We start from the raw sequence: 16,576 nt of genomic DNA, 5'->3' as shown, positions 1-16,576 counted from the left end.
CGTCCTCTCGATCTTGGCCGCTCCTGACGCTGCTGTGGGAGTCCGTTGGCGTCGAGGGGATGGAGCAGTGGAAGCAGAAAGCGTAGAAGAACGCCAGGAGGAGCAGGAGGCAGACGCCGCAAAAAATCACCACAATCACCACGACGTGCGCTTGCATGTGCCCCTCTTCCCATGGAAACTGCGTAGCTGCGGTCTGGGGGTGAAAGGTCATCCGTGTGCCGTTGAGACTACTTAGTGCAGTTACTGTGGGCATTGGATGGGTGACTTGTGCCATGATTGGAGCCCTACAGGAAAAATAAAATTGCCTGTTGAGCACTGACATTCAACATGAAAACAAAGCACATTCATACGTATGTACGTATATTTAAAAGCAAAAGGGCACAGAATTCTTTTGTTCTTACCAGAGTGTGAGTGTGTTTTGATCCAGTCTGTGAGGATGTCTTCTTTTGTGGAGTGCAGCTACGATTAAGTGACAGATGTATAAAGGGAAAGAGGAGAGGGAGATGGTGGTTGGAAAATAACAAGGAGGGTTGCCATGGAAACTCATATTGACAATGTGACATCACATCTTCGGGGTGTTTTAGCCATCCATCCATTTTCTTGGATGGCTTAGCCTCGTTAGGGAGAGCTGTAGCCTATCGGCTACGACTGTGCGAGAGGAGATATCATTTAATGTCCTTCATGAATGGAATATGTAGGGGGAGAGGATTCACATAAGCACAAGGGGGCAACATGCAAACTGTAGATGAAATTCAAACAACAAAACCTCTCATCTCGACTGTGAAGCAGACAACGTCCCCCACCGTATTTCACTTGTGACACAGTATTGCCACCTGTTGGTTGAAGAAGCACTCGTCGAGAATCCAGTGTGCTTTCACACTCCAAATGGTTCCCTCCACCTCCTGCAGAGCTTCAACGGATAACGGCGCCCACGAGAATTGCTTCTTCTTGGTGTTGCCATGGAGAATTTCACCACATACAAGTATACTGTGTCAAAATTTCTGACAAAAAGCCAGCCCCATATATCAAGAAATTATTATTTTTTTATAATAGAAACAAAAGATCCATTAAATCAGGGCTATGACGGCCAAATGGAAGTGTCAGCCTCCACCAGGGTCAAACTCAAATACAATGTATGGTAAGGTGGAAAAAAACAGTTGCACGAGCCTCTGGACACATTTGTACAAGGACATACAAGTGAAGAGTGAGGGAGGGGGTCTCTGCGGATTGCCCTGCACATTTCAACAATTAAATTGAGGGAGAATAATCCTTCCATTTATTCATGCCTGCCAGTTCGCTATGAGGGGTTGTGAGGGCATCAATTTTTTCTTTTTTATTATTCATTACGTTTCACACACACTACTCTGGTCTTTCTGTATGCAATCTCCATGTTCCTTCCATATTTGCATGTGCTTTCTCCGGGGTTCTTCAACTTCCTCACACATTCCAAAAACATGCGTCTTAGATTAACGTTGTCTATAAGTGAGAATTTCTGTGAATGGATAATTGTCTGTATGTGCCCTGTGATTGGCCAAAGTCAGCTGGGCTGAACCTCTTCCATGACCCGTGTGGGGAAGCGATATAGGGGCCTGAAAAGAAATGAAAACTGGAAAAGTAAAAGAAGATCACCGAACATTTTATTGTCAAAAATGTCAAAATACACTCTACACACACAACAAACTACTGCTTGAATGGTAGGTAGAGATGGCAAAAGTTCTAACACAGTTAAGATAAGTTTGCATAGTTTTCATAAGATCACCAGACAAGGATCTGAGGGATGATGGACAGGAACACAATGGAAGCCTAATTAACTTATCGTTGCCTAAATATTAATAGCATGACAGATTTCAAAATGAAATGATTCACATCTGTATTGTGTGGATGCGCGTGTTTGGACATGATGCTAGTTGGCTTCTCCATGTTGTTAGGGCTCACTTCTTCTTATTCATGATGTTGTTGCAAATCCAGTTCATGCCATCCTGTTGGATAATAAGATAGCATTTAGCAGTCTTTGCGAAGCACTTTTGTAAAGCGTCGCGAGACAGGAAAATACAAAAGTCAATGTTTCCAGCTGACCTGAACTCCTTCCCCAGACACGGCTGAGCAGGCCTGAATCTGCCACTCGCGGTCTCTGTACGTATGAAGGTTGAGTCCCTCGGCGATCTCGCTGGCCGGCGATGCTGTGGCCAAATCTTGCTTATTGGCAAAGATGAGCACCGGAACGCCCTTTAGGTTCTCCTCGTCTATCAGCTCAGATAACTCCTGCGGGCAAATAAGGAGTCAAAGCAGGTGTGTGTGTTTGTGTTTGTTAATACTTCTTTTTCATTGAGTTGTCATGCTATTTAAATTGACTGTACTGTCTGTTGCTGTTGTAAGTGAATTTTCCCACTGCATCTCTTTAAATATGATAATTCAGCAAGGTAGGTTTTTATTCAACCACATATGGATCCCCTGTTATTGACTAGGCTGCAGTCTTACAGATATTCAATTTATTTTCATATCTCTCACATATATTCCCGATAGAGGAATTGAGTATTGAGGATTGAGTAGAGAAATTAAAATTCTAGACCCTCCATGGTCAAAGGAGTGCCCATTTACTGTGATCTTGTTTAAAAGTATTTAAAATAGTAATAATTAGATGCCAAGTACACCTAACTAAATTGCGTGCTCAGCAACTTAACTATGTAATGTGATTTATTAAAAGAAGTAGAGAGAGGGTGAGATGTTTGTGGCAATATGTGGATTGTTTAGCGAGAATAACATTTATTTCAGAATCACTCACCAGTCCAGTTTCTTCAAATCGCTTTTTGTCCGCACTGTCGATAACGTAAATCTGAAAGAAAGATTTTTGTTCTTCTTATTTATGTATTTGCATGTTGGCTTCAGACAGAGGCTTGTCATTATCACAAGCATAAATGACATTTTATTTGACTTTTTGAGTTCACTTACCAACAGATCTGTGTTCTCTAGGTACTTTTTCCAGAAAGGTCTGATTTTCCTTTGCCCTCCAATATCCCACACGTTGAGTTTCATGCCGTAAGAGGCAACGCTCTTAATATTGAAGCCCTGATAAAAAACACAATGCTGCAGTTAAGATGATGTTGATGATAAATATAGTTTACGCTCAATGTGGACAGCACTTTGAGTGTGAGAGTGCACTGATCCAGGCGTCTCCACCAAATTAGATCCTGCAGTCGATACCTCAGTGCAGTACTGGGAAAGGCAGTTTTACAATTGCATCTTTTCAAATTGCCCTTTACCTGCTTTTTAAACCTCGTGTGTTAGCTACTGCTATTTTTGGCACTGGATACAATTTCCTTCAGAGTACAATATAATTTAATAACTAGCAAGTGTTTTAGTACACGTATACAACAAAATCTTCTTACGTCTGAACTAACTCTTACACATTTTTAAATGTGATGTCGACAGCAAGTGACAAAATGGCTGCCCCCTGAGATGGATAGAAATAACTGGATTTTGCCCGTTTCATTCATATTTCGCAAATGAAAAAAATATCAGAACACTGTGTTTTGAAATTTGGAGGTTGGCTTCCCCCTTTAATAACGTGGTTGAGTTAGCTGTGATGCTTCTTTGCATATTGCCATACTGCGATTACTCACCATGGCAGATTAGGCTGAGTTGGTCATGTTAGTTCAACCCATATGAATCACGTACACAAGTGATTAGCTTGGTACCTGATGAATATATTGACTTTCAATTTTTCTAGCTATACGGTATGTCAGTTTTCCTTCAATGATCTTTGATAGCAACGTTTCAGTCCTGAATCACATCTATGTAAGACCACATATAATCGTGTCCACTTACGGCTTTCAAAATGTGTCCTACCTCCTGGCGGTCATTTGTGTCACCTCACCTGTGTAGGTGTGATGGTGTTGACATCCTCAGAGGCAAGGCTCTTGAGCAGCGTGGTCTTGCCGGCATTGTCCAAGCCCAGAAGAACTATTCGCACTTCCCGCTCGCTGGTTCCCTTTAATTTCTCAATGACGGAGAGTAAGCCCTGCACAAATACGAGGGAGGGCTTTCGGATGTTCAATGTATTTTTTGTGTATGGCAAGTTAAATACTGAAACAAATGAAGAGGTTTGATTTATTTTTCTGCAGCTACTGCACAAGTCATCTTAAAAATGAACATACGTGATTTCCAATCAGGGGGCCTTGTTACACAATGTCAACTAATGTCACTGTCAATTACAAAAGCATTTGTATGTCGTGACGGATCGTAAAAGGCAGAACGGTTGAATCCTCTTGTATCTGCTTTGTATAATTAGAACATGAACTTTGAGTCAGTCCCAGATTTCACAATGAGTAACAAAATGAGTAAGTAAATTCACTATTCCTACTTTTTGTGACATTTTTGTTTGGTGGGGTGTCGTGAGATTATTTTTCAGTAAAATGGGACTGTGGAAACCCCCCCATAAAGAAATGAAAGTCTCAGTTAAAATGACCACTACTAAAATATGGCCAATCAAGCCTCACACCTGCAGAATCTAAACCACCACTTTATGATTTGAAGTCAAAGCTCCCCTGACACAGACCTCACACATCATCTGAGCCCTGTTTTGTAAGATGTAATCTGAGGCATAGTTAGAATAGCCTCTCCATTCATGTAACGTGATTAGCCGAAATCCAAGTGCTGCAAAAAGAATACAGATTGTTGTGCTCCTAAAAATGAGGCAGTCTTGCTTTAAATTACGATAAAGAGGATGTCAAATTTTATGAGAGGAGGCAGTCAAAGTACAATCCTGATCTTTTTTCACATTCTGTCCCATAAAATAATCGAAGCACTACAACTATATGCTGATTCAAGAAATGTAGCAAAATCAACTTCATCAAATACAATCTGAAGAAGTTAAAAAATGTTGGCTAACCTGTGGTTGGATCACTCCACTATCCTTCTGAGCTTCTCCCATGGTAGCGCGTATCCTTGAGCTTGTCTAGAAGGCCGATGCTACATTCTCCAATTGGGCTCACTCATGCGCGTGACATGTTAACTCGCCACAATGATACACGCAGCCTCTTTTTTTTCACACCCTCTTCCTGCTCAGAGAGCTTTTAAGAACCTGTGCGTGTGTGATGTTTGTGTCTACCTGGTCATGGACTGCACCAAACCATCAGTGTGAAGATGGCAAACAGGAAGAGGGGGAGGGCGATCGGGAGCGGAATTAGGAGGCCAGAATTAGCCCTCGGAGTCCATACAAAGGCCACTCACTCTATCCATCCACCCACCCCCTTCCTCACTTCGCAGTGGCTTTACCTGGATTATCTCCTTAGCCACCTGCTACAAAAGGAACCCAGCACACACATGCTCATAGAGTTGGGACAGTCTGCCATATGGCTAAGGGCAAAATGCTGCTAATGCAGAAAAGCAAAGATGAGGATTGACACTATGCATGGAGTTTAACACTTTCAAACCTCAAAAGGGATTATATCACTGAATTTATTCCTGAGCGGACGCTTCGACCCATAACCCATCCCGACATCCAATACTTTCCGGTAGAGGAACTGATAGTGCCATCCATCATATGGTGTATCTTTTCCACAGCTGCCTGTCTAAAGCTGTTCTGTGTCTGTTAGGGAGCGTCCTGGTGAGCAGAGCATTCAGTGGGATTAGTCCCAGCTTGCCTGTTCTGTGTCTGGATTAAAACATTTCAAGGCTCTTTTGCTCAACTGTACGAGCGTTCTGCTCAGTGGGTGTGGCCAATGCTGTGTTACACAATAGCTGTGTTGTGGAAATGCTCCTGAAAGCATTTACCAATACCTGAGCTAGGTACTTACAAATATTTTTCCTTTAATTTGCAATATCAGCACTTGTGCGATTAAAATTGCATATGGTGTTTAGGAATGACTCAATCCTGATAAAAATACATCTATCCGTTTTCCACTTTTCCTCATTCGGCTCATAGGTGAAAGATAGACCATCTCAGGTGACTCTGGAGAGTCGGCCCATGTTCTGGAACTCTGGTCTCCAGTAATTGAATGGGGTATATTCCATTAGTATTGCAGAATGTAAACCGTTCCGTGATTCATGGACTAGTAGCGCAACTTTAAATCCTATTCCACAGCTGACAGAGAGCCAGTGTTAAGCCTTTATGACTGGAGTAATATGTTCTGATCTCTTTGTTTCAGTCAGAACCTGATTTGCAGCAATCTGAATGAGCTGCACCTGCCTTTTTGATGCTCTTAGGAGGGAGTCCAGTCACAAGACCATTACAATATTTAAGTCTACTGAAGATAAAAGCAAGGATAAGTATTTTCTGGTTTGCTTGGAGAATGTGGCTCTTCAATCTGGAATTGTTTTGAGCAGGTAATTGTTTTAGTGATTGATTTGATATGACTGCTGAAAGTCAGATCCGAATCAAGCATCAGACCAACATGACTTGCCCCGTGCCTCCTTCCCTTTGCTTGAATGCATCAGCACATAAAAAGGCCAAAGGACGGGTGTCATTTATTTAAATTAACGTGATTTGTCATATGTGCTTTCAATTATGCTCAGATCAATAGTGGTTTTGTGTCTAAATTGCTTAAATTATGTATTAGAAGCCAGATGCTAGATAGCTTTGTCTTGCACAAAGACGAGAGACAGATGGCAACCTGTGCATAATGGAAACTACATTATCATCACTTTATATCCTATTCTGGACAAGTTTTGCTGATTAGAGCTTTTGTCTTTCTTTTTTGACTGTGCAGGATAATATTACTACTTAACTCGCCAGTTTCTGATCTTTTACTTCATGTCCAGATATCGGGTTCGTGGTTCAAATCTCTATTGCTCCCTTTTTTTTCCCAGATAGATCCAATCCTCTTACTGCTTAACAGTGACACCAAGTGGCAAAAACCTTTTTTTCCCAGATTGCTGCTTAACAGTGACACCAAGTGACAAAGACTCATAACTGCCACAGGAATTGTCCAGGGTGCCATTGGGAGACGCCTATATTTAATATACTGTATCTTCAATGTTTGCATCTTTCAAGGAAAATGCGTGTTTTCAGTATATAAAAGGGCACACAAGCAATAATTTTGAATGTACCAGCCCTCAAGCTACAGTTCTGTCTCAGACAATCAAGATATCTGGAATAAGTTTAAATTATAAACATTTTTTAAATCACACGATATAACTTGATGTTAATGTTCTGCCTTTTGGTTTTTGTATTTTAAAAACCGATTACAGCCCATGAACACAATATTTTGTCCCATTCTAAAGCTTCTTTAAATCTCAAAACTGCATATGGTATGTTGCTTTTAATATGCATTGAGAAACAATTCAGAAATGAAGAATGACCCAAATGAGATTTCCAAAAAAGGCATTTAGGAACCCAGACAATGTAAAAATAACACTTTAACCAACAGTTTTGTTAACCAAGCTTTTGTAGTTATATTTGCCAGCCAATCAAACTATCTTCCCAGCGCACCTGCTGCAACAGCGACCCTAGTGTGCAGGTCAGGTGTGATTGGCGCCAATCAGGAGAATCAAAACCTGTCTTACGACCTTTCACTTCTGTTTGGTTTCGACTCAGACAAAGCATGGTTGCCTTCAAGGGTCTTTATCGTCGCTTCTCCCGCCTGGCCAAAGTGATGGCACAGAAACAAACAAGAAGCTATGACAAATGGCGAGCTGTCGTAACCGAAATGGACAGTGAAAAGGTAAATCCAAAGTTTTTACACGATACTGTTAGGCAATCGCAACAGCAATGGAGACTACATCCATCAGGAGAGAAACCAGAACATACGTCTTTTGGATTTTACTTTTGACTGTGCAGGGAGTGAATTTCCCCCAATGAAAGAGGACAGCTCAAACACTTGAAGAAAAAAACCCCACTATCAATGAATTAAACCAAACAATAACACCAACATTCCATCAGATAGCACCGAAGTAATTAATGGGTTTTGCAGGAGCAAACATTTTTAAAAGATTCCAAGATTAATAGCAAATAGAGGATAGGTTAAGTAGTTCACAGTAAATCAAATAAACAAATATTCCAGGACTGATGTGCTATAAATGCTTAACGGTTCTGTTCAAAGAACAGAGCGGGCCGAATGTGGCCCACCATGACCAGCCCTTTGGGCACCCCTATCTTAAATGGTGGCCACCCATCCTCAAAATGGTGTCACGGTATTAGCCACAACAGAAAATGGATAGAAGTATTTTGATAATCAATTAATTTTAACAAGGGGTTTATTTTACTGAATGTCAAACATGTCAAAGTATAAGAATACTTTTAAGAATAGAATACTTTTAAAGAATACTTTTAGTTCAATGATAAAACCTATTTTATGCCTACATCTTAAACTGACATCAGGAAAATGTCGTTTCCCAAGAGAGAAATAAAACAAACTACAAAAACCGGCAAGCTGTTGAAAAGTAAGTTGAGTGTTTATTTTTTTGTGGTGGATTTGGTTTCTTCAAGGGTGTCCACTGTTCATTAGAAACATATTTTGTATTTTTTTTGGTTTGTCAAGTTGTTGCTTGAGAAAAGTGTGATGTGATCATAGTAACTTTACTTCCTCTTTTGTGGCCTGTTGCTATGGTAAGACTTCAGGCAGGAAGTGGCCAGGGGAACCCAAGTGAAGAGGTTTTGGCTTTTTGGGTGAATACTTTCATTGTGTTTTGAGGCAGTGTGGGCAGCATATTATACTTGGACATCCAAGTGTATTGTCTTGGTTACCATGGCAAAAAAAAATAATTCTCGAGGGATTCCTGTTGGCCACATGGTGAGTTATACTGGCTACGAACATTTTTTTAAATTTTTTTTATGCAGTGAGTAGAGTTTGTGTGCGTGTGTGTGTTGTGCAGTTTCTATTGCTCCTAAAAATGAACAGCGAGAAACCACACAAGGTCTATTTGCCGATCTGTCGTGTGTAGGCTGTGTGTGATCATGCCTGATGGTGTACTTTTGTAAGGGGAATGACATGTTCCACATAGAAATGGGCCGTTGACGCTATTCATTTTGTGATGCAACTGTTTCTTTTGCAAGAAAATTTGTTCTGTCTTTGGCTCTTTTCAAATGTGCACTAATGCCTTTACCAGTGCTTCACTGGACTTATGTAGGACATGCTGAGGTTTTCAGGAATTTGTATCTGTTGGCATCCCTAAATGACGTCACTGAGAATCAAGTATTTTTAGGTTTGTTCTCAGCTTGAAGGCGTCTTGAGCTCCAAAAGCTGAATGAGAGCCATCAGTGTCACAACCACTTCCTGTACAACTCGATTGTTGCTGCTTTAAATGAAACATGGTTTTGCTCTTCTAAATCTGCCTGTTTTTAAGCTTTTTAAGCTAACCTATTCATTTTACATCATTATGATTGTCACATACTTCCTCAAATAAAATTGAGTGATCAGATGCAGATTATATGAGGAAGCCTCAGGCGATTGTTGGTGGCATTCAAGTGGGTCTAAATAATTTTGAGGAATGATGAAAGTCAATTCTGTAATTTCGCAAATATTTTAGATTGGTCTGTTTTTGAATGCAATTATCTTCCTGGAGTCTGGTTTTAGGGTGAAATTCCATCATACTGCTCTGTGAAAGACCTGTGGAATACAAAAATCAGTCTCTTAATTGCTTAACAGTATAAATAAAAACCACTAGCGTTATGCTAGTTCCAGGGAAAAAATAATCTCACTATAAAATTGAGATGTCTAATGTTTGAAGTCTTCATATCAACGGTATGTTTTTCTCGTTTAGAAAAGAATCTAGCTTGAGAGCCAAAACAAAAGCTAAACACTTACCGCATCATTGTAAATCCAGTTTGTTTTCTGAAATGCATAAAAATGGAATTGTCATCTTTTTTTTTTTCTGTTTCTAAATCAACTTTCACTTTCTCTTAACAGAGCCTTGCAGTGTCAGACGGAGGTGAGCGTGAAGTGCCCGCTAATGGCAGAGTGAAACAAGTCGATGCACGACACGTGAACATATCTGATTCAAGCTCATTCCTTGTTGTGCTTATCCTCTCTGCTAAATGGGTGTGTTTTGCTGATGTGTGCAGAGTTGAATATGTCTGCACGGAGCACCACAGGCAGCAGCCACAGCCTTCCTGGCACCCCGGGCGGGGAGGCCTGCCCGGCTAACAATGTGCTAAGCTGGGCCGTCTCCTTTGAGAAGCTGCTGGAAGACCCCAGTGGAGTCAACTACTTTACAGTGGGATGCGACAAATAAGCACATTGATGGTCTACGCTCACCGGATGTGCCGTAAACCTGCCCTGTGTTTACTATTTCTTGCAGGCTTTTCTGAAATCCGAGGTGAGTGCGGAGAACATCTTATTCTGGCAAGCGTGTGAAAAGTTCAAGAAGATCCCAGCCACTTCATTGGATGAGGTATGACTCTTTTCCCTCCCTTTTATGCTCACGAGTTTGCTGTGGTGAACCAAATGGGAATCCGCTGGTTCTAGTGTGGAAAAGACACCAAAACACAATTACACTCATCACAATCCTAGACGTGACGTTATGTTTGTATTTGTAGCTGAAGACAAGAGCTCGCTCCATCTATGAAACGTACTTGTCTGCAAGTGCTCCCCACTCAGTCAACATCGATGACACGGCCAAGAAAGATGAAAATGACTTGGAGCAACCCACCCCTGAAATGTTTAACAAGGCTCAAGCGCAGGTCTGTCTAAAGCACACTGACACAATAGCAAGGGACACTGAGAACTCGGGTCCACTTTCTGTTTGTTTGTCCCCCCCCCCCCCCTCTGTGCGAGCCAGATATTTAAGTTGATGAAGATGGATAGCTACAGACGCTTTGTGCGCTCTCCTCTCTACCAAAACTGCACTTTGGCGAGCGTAGAAGGCAAACGATTACCTCAGCTCTACGCAGAACCTTTCCGCACGGTCTCCTGGGAGGATGTGGCCAATCGAAGCTCAAACATGCGTGATAAAAAGGTAGCGCCGGGCAGGGAAGGAAGATTCATAAAAAGTTAGTGAATTGGTTTGCAAAACTGATCCGGGATTTGGGTTTTAATAGCCTTGTAATGTGGCCATTACTGTCTCAAACAGAGCAAGCAGTCAGATGAAAGCACTTTCCCAGTTGGCAAAAGCAACAAACAGCACCCCAAAAGAGGATCCTGGGGAGGTGCAATCTTTTACTTTTTAGCTAAATCAGACTTAGATGTGAGTCATTTACTTTATTTCTTCTGTCTGGTTTCAGATGCAACCAACAACAATGTTTCACTGTATCATAGAGAGCCCAACGCTGTCAAGTCGAGAAGTAATGCGGAGCTCGACTCCCTCTACAGGCTGACAGAGGTCAGCGTGTTTTTACATGTACTTTTCTGCTCCTGCTTTCAATCATACAAAGATTAATTTCTCATGTAGATGAACACACATGTAAATTATTTCAAGGATCTCTACAAAATTAACCAATGTGCCCAAAATACTTTAGAATGGCCAATCGTGTCCTCGCTCTCCGGAGCAAGCTGGCATCTCTGGAGGACGCTGTGGCTTGGAGGGGGGCTACTGCTGTGTCTACCTGCCTGATGGCAGTGCCTCCTTGGCTCCGACCCCTCATGGCCGGCCCATCAGAGAGATGCTGGCTGGCCTGTGTGAGAAAAGAGGCTTCCCACTGAAAGATGTCTTCATCTACCTTAAAGGCAAAGACAAGGTGAGGATGTGGCAGCTCATGAGTCGTTTCGAAGGAAGAAGCATTTTGCATCGCAAATTTGCTTGACAGCACCTCATGAGATGAATACTCTTTTCCATTTGCTGTGCTTTGTTGATAATTCAAATAAAGTCTGAATGTTATCCCCTCCAAAAGTCACGCTTTGGTCTGTTTTCTCTTGCAGCCATTATCACTGGACCAGGACTGCTCTGTACTGAGAGATCAGCAGGTTTCGCTTGAGCTTCGGGTGATGTTTGTGTGAGTCAATGTTCTTGACTCATTTCTGTGTTATATTTGGTCTTTCTCACCCTAGCAGGCTTTCGCCCCCCCCCCCCCCCCACACACACACACACACATACACACCCACGCACACACTGAAAATTTTGTGCTGTCACACTTTTCGAAGGGGAGTCCATGTTGTAACGCTTGAGACTGTCTTGGTAATGATTTCTGTTATGTTTTGCCACCAATGTGAAGTTTGGCTGGTGTGTATGGTGGATTCTTTAGTGACTGGAGCCTTAGCTTGATTCATTTTGAAAGCTTGTTCTGCCTCTTTTTCTTTGACACAATTTGTGCGTTTCAGACTGCATAATGCATTTACTGGAAAGACCGGTGGAATTATGGCAAAGTCCAGTAAGACACTGCAGGATGCACTGTCCACAGTGTTACAGAAACATAGTCTCAAGCCTCACGAAGCCCTACTTACCATTGTGAGTATTTTTACCATTTCTATACACACAAATTGGCGATGGAAAATTCAAAAGAGTCCAGAAGAGTTCTGGTCCATTTGATAATTTTTTTGAATGATGGCACTGAGCAACATTTTTTCCTTTATTTTTTTTTGAGATTCAAGTCAATTATCCATTTTAATAGCGATGATAATCAATACATTTTGTATTTTAATTAAGGGTTGGTACAGCAACAGGTGAAATTTTCTGAACCGTCCAAGCTATAAATGACACTGCATTGTAACGTCTGTATTGCATAAGCTTTAAACTTAAATAAAATAAAATAAAAAAATAAAATAAATAAATCTCAAACCTGATGTGCTTGAAAAAAAAGTCAACATTTTTTCAGTTGACGTCTAAAATACATTCAGGAACACTGAAAGCCATCTATGATTTAAAATTTTGCTGTGGACCAGTGCAATCGTCGTCATATGCACATCTTTCTTTCGAGGCAGCAGTGCACTTAATTCTCCTACAAATGTATTACCATTGAAAATGTTGTACATGTTGTTTTAGGTTGGGAGTGACGAGACAGTGAACATGGACACGACTTTGTTCAGACTGGCTAATAAGCAGCTACGGCTTGACAGAGCTAGAGGTACAAATGCAAACTTGAGTATTGTATTGTTGACAGTACTTGTCCAAGCACTTTATCCCTAATGCTAACGATGGATATTACATGCTACGCTTCCTGTTCATTGACTTGTTTTTTTAATGGACCCTTGAAAGAGTCTTTTCACCATCCACTTTCCTGCCCTGCTTTTGCTCCTGTGTTAAGGTCGATATAGACATCATTCTCTTAGCCTGGTATTCTTGATGATTGTGCCTCTCACTGCTTCCCTCTACAATGTCTGACTTCATTTGGTTTGTTGAATGCTATGCCATGGCTGGTTCACAACCCACTTGCCTCCTGCTGATTTCCCAGAACTAACTTCACTTCACATCAGCGACCTCCGCCTCAAATTCTCACACTTGCACAGTAGATGGTTGATCGCTACACCATACAGTAGATGGCTGGAGGACCCATATCTAGCCTTTTGAACTTTAACTCTGAACTTAAACACTGCGTGGCATTTTTCACTAAAAGCCTTTCTCATTTCTATTCGTTACATAAGAAAGCAACCCCAAAATACTGTTACCTAAATGCTCTTACCTAAATGACTGCTTTTGTGCCTCAAGGTTACAGCACTTTGATCTTGGCATCTTAATGAAGTCGTCATCTCCTTCTCTCAAAGCAGAAACTGACTTAAATTTTACATTTGAGCAGGAAAAGACCAAAGCAACATCACTGGAGCCAGCAGAACTGCTGCTGCCACACACGTGAGACAATTTCAGATTGCAACATTAGATGCAACAATAGATGGAGCGTTCCCTTGCTATTCGCAGGAAATTGTGACTAAGCCCTGCCGCAAATAGGAAAGAGCTATGAGTGATTGACCCCCCCCCCATCCGCAAAGACGTTTCTAATTGCCTATGAATAAAAAAAAAAGTCTGCGAAGCATCACCTTTTTTTGTCTACATATCTAACAAGAGTTGCCCTAAATAAAGCTTTTGTCACCACATAATTACATTTATTTGCTGGCAAAGCAAATAAATTTTCGTTGTACAACGTGTGTAATATCGAAAATTATAATTTCTTAGCAGGTATTTCTATTGTAGTTTTTTTTTTTTTTTTTTATAAACAATCTGTTATGTGCTGCTGAAACATCTAAATTTCCCCTCTGAGATTTTAAAACCATGATTTTATCTTTATATAGAAGTAGTGATAGATTTGCCCGAAGCACAAAAATGGTGAATAGGTGAGTTTTTCAACAGATGAGTGTAGCAGCTTAATCGTCAAACGAACAAATTGGCAAATGCGTAACCGTGAATATGCATCTGTTTACCACACTAATTTAAGGAGCTACTAAAAAACCAGCGCAACGCAGTTTTTGTACCTTCACAACAGCAAATCTTCTGAATGGTTGATTATGAGAGTTGTTGGCTGCTGTGTACATGCGTTTATTTGCAATCAACCACTTGTCAGCAGCTTTTGCAATGACAAAATGTGTGTTCTTTGTCTCGGATCTAGGCCGGATCAGGTGGTCCGGAGACCCGATTGTCCCTCCACACCGACAAAGAAAAGACCTCACCAAAGCCCAGTAAGAACCCCGACATGGATGGTAGGAATTTTTAGCTGTAATGGAGGAAGGCTGAGGTGATTAAAAGCAGAGGTGTACACTGTCAATCTGCACCCATTCAAAGGAAGATTGCTATTTATTCCATCGGAGAAATGGGTATGCGCCATGCTGCACAGCACCTGGTGACTGGCACATGCACCTGTTATATTTCCCCGCTTCTTTATCTTTAATACTCTCGATGCTAATTGTAAAAATGCACCCCTGATTTATAAGAGGCTGAAATGGAAAACTTCTTGTTGTTTACGACACAATCGTTTGGTGTGCTGGATAGCCTCAACTTACGCCGAGTCGGCCTCATTTTTACACCTGTTTTCTGTTCTTAATGTTAGAGCTCCTGGAAATGCTGACCAGGGCCCACTGCAGCAGGGTCGACGACCAGCGAGGTCTCCTCACCAAAGAACACCTCGAGGTTCCTCTCTTCCTGCAACTGTCCCCAGATCAGGAGGATCCATCATCCCAAGAGTTGAGCACAACCGACTCTTCTACTGCACATTCAGGCAAGGTTACTGAGAACTCACCACCCTCTGGTTCAGCTGAATCGGAACCCAAAGACTTGCGAGAAACGTCCGTATAAAAGACCGTGTGTGGGGAGGCGGGCTGTGAAGAACATTTGCCACACTCATATGGCCACATGAATTTTGTGTAGTACTTTTTAATCACTGTTTAAAAAAAAATAAAAAAAAGCTCTCGGGCAACTTTGTGCTACCTGTTCTACTAAAACGACTCGTTTTAGTAGAACAGAAAATACAAAGAAGGCATGAGGAAACCTTTGACAAACACTACACTTCTTTATAAGGAGTGTTTTATGTGAAATTTTTTGATTCAACAAAAATGAAAGTACCTTGCGGTAATGCATTTGGCTCCAATTGTTTCACTTATATTTCAATAAAATTTCACTTCACATGACATGTATTCCTCAATGTCAGTGCTTCACTATAAACTATAGCTACACGGGACTGCGCAGTTTCTGAAGACTATTGCATGTTGTTTAAAGTCAAGAGTATGCAGTGTTTTTAGTTTTGAATGGACCTATATGCATGCTTGTTTTCCTAAGGTTTGCTTTTCCTAAGACTATTGTATGTTTTAATTCAATAGTATGCAGTGTTTTTAGTTTTGAATGGATGGACCTATGTGCATGCCTGTTTTCCTAATGTTTAATTTTCCCAGAGTGTTTTGTTTGCTGTGATGACACAAAGTCTTGCTTGACTGCCATCTCACTCTTGTAATTCACAGCATTATTCTTATTATTATCACCACTTAACATTGTAATGCGAGGAGTCAGTAAGTTGGTTTAGCAGCCCAGGGGGACTGTCCAAACAATTAAAATCTTGTCAAATATGAATGCTATTCTCTTCTATTTACATTTTGCATATCACCTTTAAGGTATTAATTTGCAGTAATATATTTGCTTGACTTTGGATTTATTTCATAGCAGTGCAGCCACATCCAATAGTGCCTGTGATGTAGCTGTGCAATCCAAAACAAATGAAACTGAACTACCACTATAATTTGTACATGGACCCATATATCACCTGATAGGACCGCTTTCACTTTTATTCGACTAATAGGCTGCAACATAGAGCTTTTAACAATCAATTTCAAGCCTTTAACAATCAATTTCAAGCCAAAGGAGTCCATTAATCAATGGACATCTGCCTCTTGCTTGCCAAGATGCATACATTAGTGAACAGGATCATGTTCAACATACCAGTTGTCTGGTGTTATCCTTCCTCTCCCGCCCTCTTTTGTGTGTGTGTGTGTGTGTGTGGGTGGGTGGGGGGGGGGTAGTGTAGGGGTGTGTAGGGGGTACACCCAGTTGGCATCCATGTGTGACTAGACCACAGTGTGGGGGACATGATGATAAGCAGACATGACCGAAGCAAATAATGACTGCTCCTGTTATCTTTTCTTCCCCCTCGGCCCTGCAGGAACCTTTTAAAGGGCCAAACTGATACAAACACACATGCACAGAGATGCACATATGTACAGTATGCCGTAAATATGAGCCGTGTACCGACTGCACACACATGTATGCCCATGTTACATGATGTTGCACAATC

General features: G+C 41.3%; 2 protein-coding genes across 4 annotated transcripts; one reads left to right on the top strand and one right to left on the bottom strand.

Moving 5' to 3' along the window:
* Positions 1 to 1,615: 1,615 nt before the first annotated feature.
* arl3l1 (ADP ribosylation factor like GTPase 3, like 1) lies at positions 1,616 to 9,906 on the bottom strand. Of its 2 annotated transcripts, none has more exons than XM_061281915.1 (6): positions 9,744 to 9,906; positions 3,875 to 4,018; positions 2,950 to 3,066; positions 2,783 to 2,833; positions 2,077 to 2,262; positions 1,616 to 1,979 (listed from the first exon to the last, which is right to left on the bottom strand). In XM_061281915.1, the coding sequence occupies exons 3-6, from the start codon at positions 3,031 to 3,033 to the stop codon at positions 1,932 to 1,934; spliced, it is 369 nt and encodes a 122-aa protein (XP_061137899.1). In that variant the 5' UTR covers positions 3,034 to 3,066; positions 3,875 to 4,018; positions 9,744 to 9,906; the 3' UTR covers positions 1,616 to 1,931. The 2 variants fall into 2 exon arrangements, with proteins under 2 accessions (XP_061137899.1, XP_061137891.1); XM_061281907.1 differs by lacking the exon at positions 9,744 to 9,906 and adding an exon at positions 4,889 to 8,495.
* Positions 8,548 to 15,858, top strand: rgs14b (regulator of G protein signaling 14b). 2 transcript variants are annotated; one of them, XM_061281896.1, is made up of 15 exons: positions 8,548 to 8,729; positions 9,846 to 9,867; positions 10,001 to 10,152; positions 10,237 to 10,329; positions 10,475 to 10,618; positions 10,717 to 10,893; positions 11,008 to 11,083; positions 11,159 to 11,256; positions 11,393 to 11,611; positions 11,793 to 11,866; positions 12,192 to 12,318; positions 12,853 to 12,934; positions 13,604 to 13,656; positions 14,408 to 14,477; positions 14,846 to 15,858. In XM_061281896.1, the coding sequence occupies exons 1-15, from the start codon at positions 8,685 to 8,687 to the stop codon at positions 15,088 to 15,090; spliced, it is 1,677 nt and encodes a 558-aa protein (XP_061137880.1). In that variant the 5' UTR covers positions 8,548 to 8,684; the 3' UTR covers positions 15,091 to 15,858. The 2 variants fall into 2 exon arrangements, with proteins under 2 accessions (XP_061137880.1, XP_061137873.1); XM_061281889.1 differs by having other exon boundaries at positions 14,408 to 14,498.
* The last annotated feature ends 718 nt before the right edge of the window (positions 15,859 to 16,576 follow it).

The sequence above is a fragment of the Syngnathus typhle genome, linkage group LG1 (assembly GCF_033458585.1).
Source record: "Syngnathus typhle isolate RoL2023-S1 ecotype Sweden linkage group LG1, RoL_Styp_1.0, whole genome shotgun sequence".
In the NCBI taxonomy this organism is placed as follows: Eukaryota; Metazoa; Chordata; class Actinopteri; order Syngnathiformes; family Syngnathidae; genus Syngnathus; species Syngnathus typhle.
This window is presented reverse-complemented; position numbering and strand designations above follow the sequence as displayed.